Source organism: Mixophyes fleayi, chromosome 5, assembly GCF_038048845.1.
Source record: "Mixophyes fleayi isolate aMixFle1 chromosome 5, aMixFle1.hap1, whole genome shotgun sequence".
Lineage (NCBI taxonomy): Eukaryota > Metazoa > Chordata > Amphibia > Anura > Limnodynastidae > Mixophyes > Mixophyes fleayi.
This window is the reverse complement of record NC_134406.1, coordinates 141,133,444-141,147,559: the sequence shown is the minus strand read 5'-3', so window position 1 is coordinate 141,147,559 and position 14,116 is coordinate 141,133,444. Positions and strand designations below refer to the sequence as shown.

Genomic DNA, 14,116 nt, shown 5'->3' with positions numbered 1-14,116 from the left:
TCTGAATAAATAGATCAAAAGTGGGCATAGAACTAAATTTATTGTTCCTTTAGTAAACAATAGATAGATAGGAACACTTCTGAATTAGATATAGATGGTCATTCAGAACATATTACATTTCCTATAATCCTCCTGTATAAAGGCTCTAGCCATAAATATATTCAAATATCCCCACTATTATGCTGAGGTAAGTAAATATTCTTATTTAGAAGTGAGGGAAACGAGAGAGAAAGCACTGTCTACATAATGTGAGATAGATTTGAAGAATTATCTATGCATTGCCTTTATAATAGAAGGTAAGTTAGACAGGAGAGTTCTAATCTAAATCGGATGTAGGTTGTCATTCATATTAATTGTGTACCCTCAGATCCTCCTATATAAGATCGCTGATATATTCAATGTCCCCCACTACTAATTTAGCAAATTATCTTAATATTGTATCTTAAAATGAGGGGGAAAAGAGTCAGAGCGCTGCCTACATAGTATTAGATTTTAGACACACAGAGCGAACGCCAACGCGTGTTTTGCTTGAGCAGTTTTTGCAAGGCTAAAAAAAAAAAAGCAGGAGGATTATAAGAAATGTAATATGTTCTGAATGACCATCTATATCTCATTCAGAATAGTGTTTCTTTGCCAATCTATTATTTACTAAAGGAACAATAAATGGGTTCTATGCCCTCTTTTGATCTATTTATTCAGACATAGTCTTTTCAAATCTTTAAGACTTTGACAACAGTGTTTTTGCAGTTGATCTGCAATTTTTATATTCACTGTCCTTGTCTTGTTTTTATATTTCGTTTATTTTGTTATTAGGGTGATTTACCATTTTGAATAAATACCAATAAAGTTTGTTTATTTTATTTAACAATTATTTTCAAACCATTTTTCCCGGAGTGCCCAGTGTCAGTCAGCTTCTTCTTTTCTTTTCTGTTCTCAACTATATTTCAGGTGCTAGGGTGCACCAGCTAGAGAATTCTCTATATTTGGATAATCTGGATTTTGAGTTATATACCTAGAAACTCATTATAGGATCAATAGTTTTGAAACCTACTGCGGTTATACCCTCTTTTTTTTATGTATTTCAGCAGTATCCATTATATTAAATAAATTGTTAAGCTACACTATACACAAAGATGTGTTATAGAATGAACAGCGATTTGTTTCCATTTCCAGAATCTGAGTTTGTGGGATTTTTTTTGCCGGTGATATTCAGTCCTTTATTTAAATTTCTTCGGCATATCGCTGCAGAAAGCCCATATATCGTTTCAGTGTGTACGCAATCACAATCTTTTGAACCGACATTATGCCTGTCAAAAATCGTTGACCAGACGGTTGGTCTTGCAGAAATCGTTTACAAGGTGTGTACGCATGAATCGACCAACCAATCAGACCTTCGGTCGTAGGTACAATCATTGTCAATAACACATTGGTCGGTGTGTACCTAGCCTTAGTTTTGCCCTTCCTGCTGTGAGTAACATTGGTTGCAAGAGCTCACTGCAAAAAGACACATATCCCAAATACACTCTGTCAAGATACTCTGAGAAATCTGGCTACTATACTAAACAGTTTGTAAATCTGTGGAAGGGACACACTGATAAATAATTATAGGTGTGTACTCATAATAAGAGAAAACAACTTGGTAATAGGGCCTGTTTAAACAATTTTTTTATACATCTAGCATATTTTTACTCCTGCTTTAATTTGGTGTGGATGCCATTGAGAATTTTGATGCTGTAAAACGTACAGTAACATGTCACCTTGCTATAGATTGACATTATTCCTATTACCGTTTTCTCTTCTTGTTCTATGCTTTCGTGTTTTGCAGGTTTGTTAGGCCGGGTACCCGCGTAACTTCAAATGCATAGTAAATCCAAACATGTTTGGCATGTGGTTATGTTACTTGTGTTTGGGAAATCATTGATGGTCACTCCATTGATATCAGTGTGTTTAAGTTGTATTAAATGCATTGAATGGATCAGGCAGCGTTCAGAAAATTACAATCCTGCTGCAATGCTCCTGAACACAAATAACGTTGAGTAAGTGGGTATTGGGTCATAGTTACTCATGCATTTTAAATATTTACATGATTGTCTCATGGCTGTTTCCAACTGATAACAGAAGCAAAGCCTTAAACATTCATTTAGACCACTGTATTTATAGTTTATGTATTTACATTTAAATAACTACTTGGGGATCAAAAGGCTAAGATTGTACCCTAATTGTCATAACATAGTTGCAAGACATATTTTACCAAATAGCTTTATTCTAAATAGGTTGTTATTTTTATTATTATTTATTATTATTCATACTACTATCATCTATGTAGCTTTGTAATTTTTTCAGAGTTCGCTATTTATGTATAAGTAAATTTTGGTATTTCAGAGCTCTCAAATTAAAATACCCATTCTGTTATTTCAATATTTATAATAGCATGTGCTTTGTTGACTTGTTACTTTATAAATTCCAGATTATGTCTGCAGCAGAGACTTTAGCACTGCATCCGACCAGTAAGATTGCTAATGAAAACTTGGATGTCTTTTGTGAAGCCTGGGAGTCCCAATTGAGTGACATGTCCATTTTGGTGCGTGAAATTAATGATGTGTTTGAAGGGAGACGAGGTAAGAAAGTTATTAGTTTAACCAGTGAAATTACAACTTTGATTCTGTTACAAAAGCTGATAATTTTTCTCCCCACTCCATGTTCTAATAATAGCAATTACTTTTTTTTTCTCTTGTGACTTATGCCAAAATGGTTGCTACTTTTCAAAAATGAACATTAACCTTACCCATTAATATTTGCTGGATGACAAATTGCACATTATTAGTAGAGTAGATTATTAGTTTTTTTTCTGTAAAATAAATAATAAGTAGACCTGAAGTAAATGTACTGTTTCTTGACTACTGACAATACTAGGCCTTTAGTGTTTTGTCATTTCTGGTGCCTGCAGTATTATAAAGAATTCCATTCTAGATTCAGACAGGAAAAACGAACATTGACTTTAAAGTAAGCCTATCACATAGTCTACATATTTTCTCTTAAATTTTGTATTTATTTTTTGTATTTGAATATTAAATTAAAATATGCAATGTGCACCAAAACATCAGTACAGGTGGACCATGAGAATTCACTTTTTAAAGGCAAAACTATTTACTTTATGTATGGGGTGTAATAATAGGCAATATTGAGCATAAAATATAAACATAAACTGCACTGTTTAGTGTAATAAAGCTTTTTACAGAAATAAATGGTAATAAAATTGAATTATGCAGGGACATGGGTTTTTTGCTGTCAAGATCATCCTTTAGTTTTCTGATGGAAATGTTCATGGCGTCTATTGGCTAACAAACACAATAATAATGGTAACGCTAAATACTGCTCAGAAGTAATATGTGAACTATATAGAATGCATATGTACATCTGAATTTATAGCTATGATAACTCGTGGAAACCAAATCATGAGTTTTCCCTTATTCTTCTTTTCTAAAATTATATTCCAGATACATTGGATTCCACTATTTCCCATATTTTGCTGTGTTTGCATTAAATAGAGATTGACAAGCAAGCAAACTTTATATAATCTGTAACTGCAACTAAAAAGGAGTAATGTTTATTTAAGTTTAATTTAAGTTTTTAAGTTATGTGCCATCTCCTGGCCCTGAACTAAGGTAACTGCCAAAATAATAGAAACTCTTAGAAATTGTGTCTTAGTAGGGTGTTTGGTCACCATGAGCCACCAGGACTGCTTCAGTGTACTTTAGCATATGTCTATGTGCAATGTGACACAGTTTTTCCACAAGACATTGCGCCAATTATCTCTGACACTGCTCTAAAATCCCTTTTATCCACAATTGCTCGTAGTTAACGAACTTTTAGACAGATTTCCATGTCCGCATCACATGAGTCACTGTTCCTCATAAAACGTGAGCAATTTGAGCATCATTCTATCCCTTGTCAAACACACCAAAACAAGCACCCCCCTCTCAAGGTTACTAAGAAAATATTGAGTAATTAAGCCAGAGCAGCATGTAGTGAGCAACGTTTGATTCATTTTCTAATTAGTCAGAGCTGTTGACTTGTAAAGAAACACATGCCAAAACAGTTTACACTCCTCTACAGATATCAATATAACTTTTGTTCCACTTTAAATAGATGGGATAATTTAAAGATAAATAAGCTTTTAAAAAGATTTTCAAAATCATGTTCAGTTATTTGCGAATCGTTGATCTAAACAGTTAAACTGGATTTCCTGAAGGGACCTCCAGTCAGCAAGCTTTCTCAAATCTCAAACCTGTTTCATCCTCTCCGGTGTATTCATACCTCCCAACATTAAAACATGATAAATTGGGAAATGATGCCTGCCCTTGGGCCCCACAAACCCCACCTCACTCCGCCCCAAATGCCTACTTTTGTAAAAACCCTGTCGACTTCTGTGTTGGCTCCCCACCTTTCTGGGTGTGCAATTCTGGAATCTTTACCAGCTTTTGGGTAGGGTTACGGTGGCGAGTGCATGTAGGCCAAAGCCCCGTGCCATTGTCAATGCGCAGTGTCAGGATACTGGGATGTTAGAATCGAAACTAAACCCTTAGGTACCAGTAATTCTGGTGAGGATAGTAGGATACAACTGTATCTCTATTACAGAATAATAATAAACTTTAATACAAATTATGCAGAAACTAACTATATACAGCCAGGTAGGTCACAAATTCTCTAAAACACCTACAGCATCCTAAAGACCATATACTCACAGACTGCTATTAGGATTTGCTATAATAGCTTATCTGTGCCAAACTGTTTAATTCTAGGGCCAAGCTGTAGCAGTAAAATTGGTCCTGAGGCAGTTGCTGACGCATCAATGTTACACCAGTACACAGAGAATGTTCCAAACTGTTGCTATATAAAATACACTGCACCTGTTTGCGTGCTGAGGCAGTTGCTAGGATTATTATATAAATTTCATTCTGATGCTGTTGCTATGGAAATCACAACAGTGTTATACCAGTTTGCTGAGAATGTCACTGCTTGGCACAAGCTATTTTACAATCCCTTGCCAAGCTGTTTCTGAAGGTACTGGTCCTGTTGCAGTTACTGGATTAACACTGCATTCAGGTGTTTGGGTACTTGACAATCCCGGATGCTCAACCAACTGATTCTCTATCAATATGGTAGGGATCTGAATCCTAGTCTCCCTACTTCTGTAGGCTCACCAGGCAGACAAATCCATAAGCTATTCCCAATGGAGTGAAGAACATAGAAGCAGAAGTTAATCCAAAATTTGCATAAATCGCAGGATTCCAAGCAATTATTCTGACTGAGTTTATTGGAAACGGAACTCCAACACCATGCTCTTCCCTAACTGGAACACATTCTCGAGATCCTTGCAGGCTCTTTCAAACAGTTTAATACTCCCACAAGTGGAACTCTACCCTGCAAGGTTTTTTCACATTCCCATGGTATTGGATTGGTCAAAAGGGGAGGTGGAAGGAACTCCAACTTCCTGTTTTTGGGGAAGAGAGGGGATAGGTAACCAATTTGGCTGGAATAGCGTCTGGTCTTGGACCCTTCTGCTCATATACACATGCAGCATGAGCCTCCCTGGGCTTTGTAAATTCACAAAGAATCACGGAGAACACACTGGATTAAATTTATTTAATCTGAAAAATGTTTCCAAGGCTTTGTTACAAAAATTAATAAGACATACAATATATTGCACAAATAAGTTTCAGAAAATAAAATAGGAAATAAAATCAGAGTCACTACTTACTAGTTAAGACCTGGTGTGTGAGGGAACACAATTGAGAAATATGGGACATTTCAGTCTTTATAGACCCCCTCATGAAAATGCACATGTTCTTGTCTAAGGCATTACATTTTCAATTAAGTCTGATTTCCAAAATGACACGGAGCTTTCCGAAGTAAATTATCACTAAGATATATGTTTGGGCACCTCGGAGAATCTCTCACCTGTGCTCTACTTGAGTGGCTAGATGGTTTACAACTTTGGGGCTTAACTCCTCCAAGATCCGTATCTATTCCAGGCCTGGCTGGTTTCAAAAGACTTGCATAGGTTCAAACTCATGTCATCTAGCAAAGCTCGCATTGAGATTACATTAGAAGGTTACATAAAATATTCACATTGTCATACATGACTTCAACAGAAAATAACAATCAGTCATTAGATATACTACCTAATCGACACAAAGATGGTGCCTCATTTTTTTATTTTTCTAAATGTACTTTATTGTGTATATTTTACTAACCCTAGTTTGTGTTATGGCTGCTACACAAATGCACATTTTGTTCTTTGTCATACTATATGTATTGACAAGTGCACATTGTCACGTCTTCTGTTCTGTAAGGTGAATTTAATTAGAAAGTATTTTTTTTAGTTTAAGTATGGAGAATAGCACAGACTTTTGTTCTATAAGCTGAATGTTGTTTTCTCAATCCATCTTTTTGGTTACTCTGGCCGACTGCATGGTACCTCTTCTCTTGTTCCATATTCCATTTTGTAGCAATATGGTTCCACATCCTAGTTATCTGCTCTGGCCTCTTCTACTGTAAAACTGGATTTGTCTTCCATAAGGTGCAATATTACAATATAAAAGATGAGTGGTGGGACTCTTACATAAAATATCCTTACCTTTGTCAACCTCTGACATCATTAGTTATCCATAGTAATCTCTCTCATTAGAGTGGCAATGTTAAAGACATTCATGCCAGAGATTTAAAGATATGATATTTGTTCATACTGTCTGAAAGATACTTCTCTCCTTTGTCCCCTGTCTCCTAAATATCTCCACTAGACATAACATAAAACCTAGAATCCTATACCTTGTCCTGGATCACAGTATCATCTCACAGAAATTGTAAAGTTTAAATACTCTAAATAAACCCTTCCACATATTTTCAGTCAAGAAAGATATTTGAAAGTTTAGGTGAAAAAGATAAATCTCTCAATCCAAAAACACAAAAAGCTGTTTCAGTCACTACACTGTTACTGACATCTAAATAAATAAATAAAACAAGCAATATGAGCTTCTATTTATCTATATTACCATATTTGACACAATTTCTAGATGTCGCAGTATACATACCATATCTTTTACTATAAGGCACAGATCGATGATTCCTTCATCAAAGTAGACCGAACGATTGATTGGTTTAACATCTATGTTGTTCTTTTGTTCTTTTATAGAGTTTTGTATCATGTGGTGGGGATTTTTGTTTTATTAATTGCTCCTTTGCATAAACTTCTCTATGATTGGTCTGATTTTAGAAGGGAAGTTTTTTATTTATTCACTAAATCCTGTCTGAATGAGTGCTGATTTGCAATTTGTACAAAGTTTCTGCATGGGACTGAATTCACTCATTTTAAGTGAATATTTGTGTGTATTTCCAACCCCCAGATGGGAATCTGTTAGTTGAATGTGCTACTAGATTACATTAAATGTTGTAGAGCTTCAATGGTTATCTCTATGGCTATTCTTCACCAGTTTCAACGAATTGTCATTGACTTATTATTGTGGACATGCGCAGTTCAAATTTGCATATTTTACAGAAAATGAGTGCACACCTAAATAGGTGGGTGGATGTATCTGTATGTATATGTGTGTGTCTGTTTGTGTATATGTGTGTGTATGTATATTATACACACACATACATAGATATATACATACAGTCAGTGGTGAAAGTGGAAATTTGTAAGTGGCTGAATGGAAAATTTAAGTGAAATGAATGAAATTTGATAGCTTTACAATGAAGGCAGTAGGAGAAGTGGCGGTATGACATACCACTGTATAAACCCCCACTTTGACCACTGTATTTAATATACAGGGTGATTCAAAAGTCGCAGTACACCCTTTTATTTCAAAAACTCAAACCAAACATGGGCGCCATCTTGAAATCGGCCAATCGGCCCAATTCCTGTAGAGTTTTTGAAATAAAAGGGTGTACTGCGACTTTAGAATCACCCTGTATATACTCGATGCCCTACCCAATTCCTATTTCTTTACTACCCCTGTGGTCTCTTCATACTTCCTTACCCTTTACAAACCCAGTGTGATACCACTTAATCAATGTCTGTCATAATATGGCCTGCAGAGGGATATTATCACATTAACCATAAACTTTATGCAGTAATGTAAATATTTATTGTGGTTATTCTAAATATGTTACAGCAATGTACACTGAATATTTAATTTCATATTTGTTTTAAGTCTATATAGAACTAGCTTATGTTATTTCAATACTTGTAACCATATGTACTAGTCATAACTCCTCTTTGTAAAACTTTAGACAGAGGTTTAAAGACTAAAAATCTCTCTCCCTCTGAAGAGAAAAAGAAATCCCATCCTTCATTACCACTTGTGTTAAGGTGGCTGCATCCCTGACGTTCCATTCTTAAGCTTGTTCGCCCTCACACTTTGCTTCTCACCTGTCCTTCTCCCCTGTCCCTCTCACCTGTCCTTCTCCCCTGTCCCTCTCACCTATCCCTCTGCACCATCTTTTCCTCTGCCCCTCTCACGTCACCTATCCCTCTGTAACATCTTCTCCTGTACTCTTCCAAACCCTCCTGCAGTTTTCTTCCATCTCGCTTATTTATTTTAGTTTTTCTGCTTTTCCACTCTCCTCTATTCAGGCATTCCCACCCACAATAGCTCTCTGCCACTCTCCATTCACCACCTATATTTCCCTCTTACTTGGTGCTCACTCGGCATGAGTGAGTGGAATGCACGTGGAACACATAGTTCCACTGACTGCTTTTGTTATCTGTATGGAAGCCTCAAAAGTAAGAACAGTGCCAACATGTGAATGGCAATCTGAACCACAATCTGGGTGTACACCCATTTGCTTAGCTTATAATATTTAATCTTGTATTGTGCATGCCTTGAGAGGCAGATTATCCCTGCATTAGAGAGGTAGAACAGGGTACAGAAGGGACATGCACATGCAGACAGAGAACAGCAAAGACATGTTTGTATAATTGCAATTGAGATAGACCTACACATAGATGCAGACACGCCTGTCAGTAGCCATTTCAGGGACAGTATAAGGGCGGTGCAAATGCACACTTATGATGACTGTCAACAGCATTAGCAAGCCACTTCTGATAGCAATGTGGGTCTTTGGGAGAATAGAGAGATATAGTGCATAGTCTATAGGTATTCAAAGGGACTTGCTTACTGGAGCCCAAATTGTTTTTTTGCAGCCACTCCAATGAGGAACAATTACCCTTGTCCAGGACATCAAACACCATTTGTATGCCCCTAGTTGACCAGTGTGAAAAATAACAACAACCCGCTGTAAACTCATTTTCCGAAAGTGGGGTGAAGGGGAAGAAGTAGTTTTAAAGTGGATTTTGCAGCGATCCCATACCTGGCAGGAGAAGCAAATGTTGGGTGTGGGGAAGTCAGCTTTGGTCTTCCTTTAGCCGGTACAGCCACAACTGCTGATAAAGGCGAGAGCCCGTAAGAAGCAGACTCTGGTTCATCTAGGAGCTTAGTTAGTCGCAAACCAGGTCATCGACTGGCTTAGGTGGTAGACCAGGTAGTATAGACTAGCATCTGGGAACCCTTTTCGTTCGTTGGATGTGGCTTGCCTAAAATTAATCTGGTTCTCGAGAGTTTGTTTTTCCACACAAATTGAAAAGAGCATTCATGTAATTGGGTTAGAGTAGTCTTGGGAACTTGAATAGGTTTTGTCTGGAAGAGATAGAGCAGCCTAGGCAGAATATTAATTTTAAAGGCCTCAATTCTTCCTAACCTGATTTAAATAACTTCTGCCATCTGAACAGGTCTGGCTTCATGTATAAAAAAATACAGGTGACCCAGCCCAAGATAGCACACTATGGGACCGGCCTGGGGGGCAGATGCCGCCCAGCCCAATCTGTCCCTGGGTGAAGATGTAAAGGCAGAGCCTCTGTTTTAGACTAATTGATCTTATACCCCGACTTGCAGCCATATAGAGAGAAAATCCTTTTCAGGACTGACTTCTGCGGGGGAAGTATTTCAGTTTTTATTTATCGCATATGTATCTAACTCCGTATCAGCTCCTTAGAATACAATGGATTTAAATTTTTCATTTCTTTTGACACAAGTGCAAAACAAGTCTGGTGCAAAGTAGGAATGCTAGTGACTAACCAACCTAATACATAACTCATACCATTTGTTTACTGCAGCTTTCCTGTTTTTTGTTTTATTTTTTCTTTGTTTTTATATTTTGTGTTCTTTTATTGCAAAAAAATACAATACAGAGCACTGAAAAATATATTTTAAAAATACATGACTGCCAGTGCAATTACTTCCCACTATTTCAACTTAGTGATTATTTGTCATGTAGAATTATGTGCTCGCTCTTCACTGCAATTATTTTGGAGTGAGTAAATTTATTCTTATTTTCTCCCAATCCGTTGCATAGGAAACTGAATGAGAAAATGTAAATGAAGACAGCAACATTGTATACCCTTTACTTAAATATGTTTTTCATTAATGCAGTATTAAAGCTGTTCTTTTTTAATAAGTACATATTTGTTTCTCTGTCTTTTCTGGTAAAAAAAAAATAAATAGTAGGAATAGTAGGAATTTGTCTAGGGGTACTCCTGCTGTATTATTACACTGTAAAACTACATTCAAACTGTAATAATTCTAGTTATGTAATGCTCAAGCTGGCAAGGGATAGAGCAATGCAGCCATAGTTATAGGGGTTTCCCAGTCCCTTTTAGGAGGTTTCCAGGTCACACAGGCAAGGAAACAATTGGAAGATAAAACAGAACCTTTATTACACAATAGATGCAATGCAGTAGAGTAACATTAAATAACCAAAAACGCTTTAAACAACTGTCAAGTAAGTCACCAAGGTTTTCAGCTGCAGACTTGTAGATAATATCTGTCTTGAAATCCCTGCCAATTGGCCTCTGTTAATAGCCTCTAGTAACTTGGTAGGACTCCTGTTCTAAGTCCCCATGTTTCAGCAAGTCCACTCAGAGTTACAGGAATTTGGGGTATCTGGATGGAGCTCAGCCCATTCTCAATAAGTCAAAATAAATTAGAGATGGGCGGGCTCGGTTCCCCGAGATCCGAATTCATCCGAATTTAGCCTATCCAAGTACTGAGCCGAGCACGCTTGGTACTCTCCCGCCCATTCGGATTCGAAATTGAGGCAAAACGTTATCGTGACGTATTCGTATTTCGGTTCTCGCGAGATTTGAAAAGCATAAATACCAGCCTCCAGAGCAATCCATCGCCATTTGACAGAGGGAGAGAGCAGGGTTAGGTCACACTGGCTAGATCAGCGCAGGGACAGATCAGTATTTGATCACATTATTGTTTGTATGCAATACCATTGTCATCTTAATACCAGTTGTTACAGCAGTAAGAGGAGGATAGAGGAGGGGTTTTTTTGTGCAGTTTCTGGCACTCCAAGTGCTTTTGGGGTGTCCCCCTTTCTTTTGCATTAATATTTCTGGCTGTCAAAAGTCCTATTTTACAGCAGTATCTAAAACAATTTGTAGCACTATAAGTGCTTTGGGCTCATAATAGATTCAAAGCAGTCCACATATGAGCAGAATCAGCAACCAGGTTCTGTCACCAGTCCTGATTGTAGTGTCCCCAGTAGTGTCCCCAGTACGTCATCTGGGAAAGGCGATGTCAAACTACACAGTCTTTTTAAATCAGTCAAAAAAACACACACCAAATACAAATTTACCGTGTTGAAGCGAAAAAGAAGTGTAACTGAGGAAAAGTTAAGTGCCGATAAAAAAAAAATTGCCAACATGCCATTCTACACACGCAGTGGCAAAGAGAGAATGAGGCCTTCACCTTTGTCTATTAGTGGCAGATCAAAAAATGTTACCGAGCCTTCTTCTTGTACGGTCACTCGTGACCAAGCAAGTCCAAGTAATTTGGAGTCTTAAAGTGGTGCACAACTACTGTTACGCGTGAAAGCCGAGCTGCAAGAAAACAGTAAGGCATTAGAGGATAATGTATGTTCTGAATCAGAAATGACAACAATCCCTGTGGAGAGTCCATCCACCAGTGGTATGTCTAAACGTGAGCATTCTGTTAGTGTACCCATAAAGAAGGGCCCTTTCAGCAGTTCTGCTGATGTGTGCCTGAAGAGCCCAAGTGTAGTCGGTGATACACAAATTGAGGATGCCACTTTGGAATTAGAAGAGGATGAGGGGGAGATTTGTGCAGGCGACGAGGGTTCTAATGAGGATGTTGATGAGGTTGTTTGTGCAAGTCCTGCACCAGTGGCAGCAGTTCTGGCACGTGACAAGAAAAAGGCCATTGTCATGCCTGGCCATAAAACAAAAAAATCCACTTCTTATGTGTGGAATTATTTCTACCCAAATCCAGACAACAATTGTATAACCATTTGTAGTGTATGTCAAGCCACAGTCAGTCGAGGGAGGGACCTTAACCATCTTGTAACCTCGTCTATGTTACGCCATTTAACGAGAGTTCATGGCAAAGTGTTGGGAAAAGGTGAAAGTTCTTTCAAAAAAATTACAAGCACTCCATCATCAGCTAGGAACCTCCGGTCATCGACATCCCGACAGCTACAAAATACACTCACAACACCATCCTCATCAATATCCTCAGTAGCGCTCGGAGTTAGCCCTGCAACTTTTTAAGGCTGGATGACTCCTGCGTTATAATTGATTCCTCTGAAGAAAGTTCAGAGGAATCAATATAATTTGATTTAATAATAGAATTGCATAGATTCGAAATGAAAGAATAATAGAAAGAATAAGGTGTACAATTATTGCTCTGTCCCTGCGCTAATACAGCCTCTGACCTAACCCTGTTCTCTCCCTCTGTCAAATGGCGATGGATTGCTGTGGAGGCTGGTATTTATGTTTTTCAAATCTTGCAAGAAGCTCGGCTCGGTACTCGGATAGGCGAAATTCGGATGGATTCGGATCTCGGGGAACCGAGCCCGCCCATCTCTAGCTTTAATATACATTTGCCAGACTGGGAGGTTAGAACAGCATCACGGGGTCCTTACCCAAATTTTGCTATTGTCGTATAGATATTCTTCCATTCACCTGAACTAGTAGGCACAAGGTTTGAGTCAAAAGTAATTGGTAATTAACCTTATAGGAGAAGACCAAATACAACAAGACATCAACACACTAAAATAAAAATAAATCAAATTTTTGAGAATGTAAAACATTTTAAAGAGACTGCTCATATTGAAGTTATATATATCCTAGATTGGGGTGCTTAACACTGAAGTTGAATCTGTTGCCCCAACTCCTCTACCACTTCCAGTGAGAATCCCATATATCTGGTGTCTTTTGGGCAACATGGCAGCACTTTGAGTTGGCATGCTACATTTATTGAGAGAATAATGACCAAAGAGCACAATAGGCATTTTGGAGAGAAAGTGGAAGCCAGCAGTAAAAAAAATTAAATAAAATGTTATGCTTGAAAAAACAGTTGTTTTTTCTGCATTGCAGTGATCCCTATCATATGGAACATTTGGTGAGAATATATTTGTAGATCGCCCTTCAACTGCATAACATATTCTAAAATTACCAATTCCTGGATCCAAATCCCAATTCCTGGATCCAAATCCCATTAAACACATGTCATATGGAATGATGAAAAAAGATATATAATTAAGTAACCATCAGCTTTCCAGTGTAAGTAAGCTTTAAATGGTTTCAGGGTAATCTGTGTGTGTGTGTGTGTGTGTGTGTGGAGAGAGAGAGGAAAAAAAAAATATCAAATCCCAATCGTTTTTGAGAGGACACTGCTACTTGGAAAAATCACCCAAAAACACCAGTTTGTATGTGACCTAATGGTGTCCAGGGGAGGGGGAGCCAAGTGCAAACTTTGCCCTTTTATTAAATATGCCCTGTGCAGCGGCGCACGGAGCATTGTCCCGCCGACCCAAAAACAAAAAACAAGAGAGAGCTAGCTCCATTTCGCCAGCGTTGTCCTATACAGCAGCCGCGGCGCTGTCTAAGAAGCGTCTGCGGCGGTGCTGTATACAATACAGCACCGCCGCGGACACTTCTTTGACAGCGCCCAGCTGCTGTATAGGACAGTGGCCACTTAGTTAGCGCAGGGGGGGTTTCTAGAGACTCAGAAACCCCCCCTGCGTACGC

At 38.0% G+C, this 14,116-nt stretch overlaps 1 protein-coding gene across 2 annotated transcripts in view; it reads left to right on the top strand.

The window, feature by feature from the left end:
• The window catches only part of CTNNAL1 (catenin alpha like 1), a 228,638-nt gene that overhangs the window by 181,859 nt on the left and 32,663 nt on the right, over positions 1-14,116 (top strand). For both annotated transcript variants that reach the window (XM_075212894.1, XM_075212893.1), the window contains exon 11: positions 2,468-2,618. In XM_075212894.1, coding sequence (XP_075068995.1) covers positions 2,468-2,618 — 151 coding nt within the window. The remainder of the gene's footprint in view (positions 1-2,467; positions 2,619-14,116) is intronic.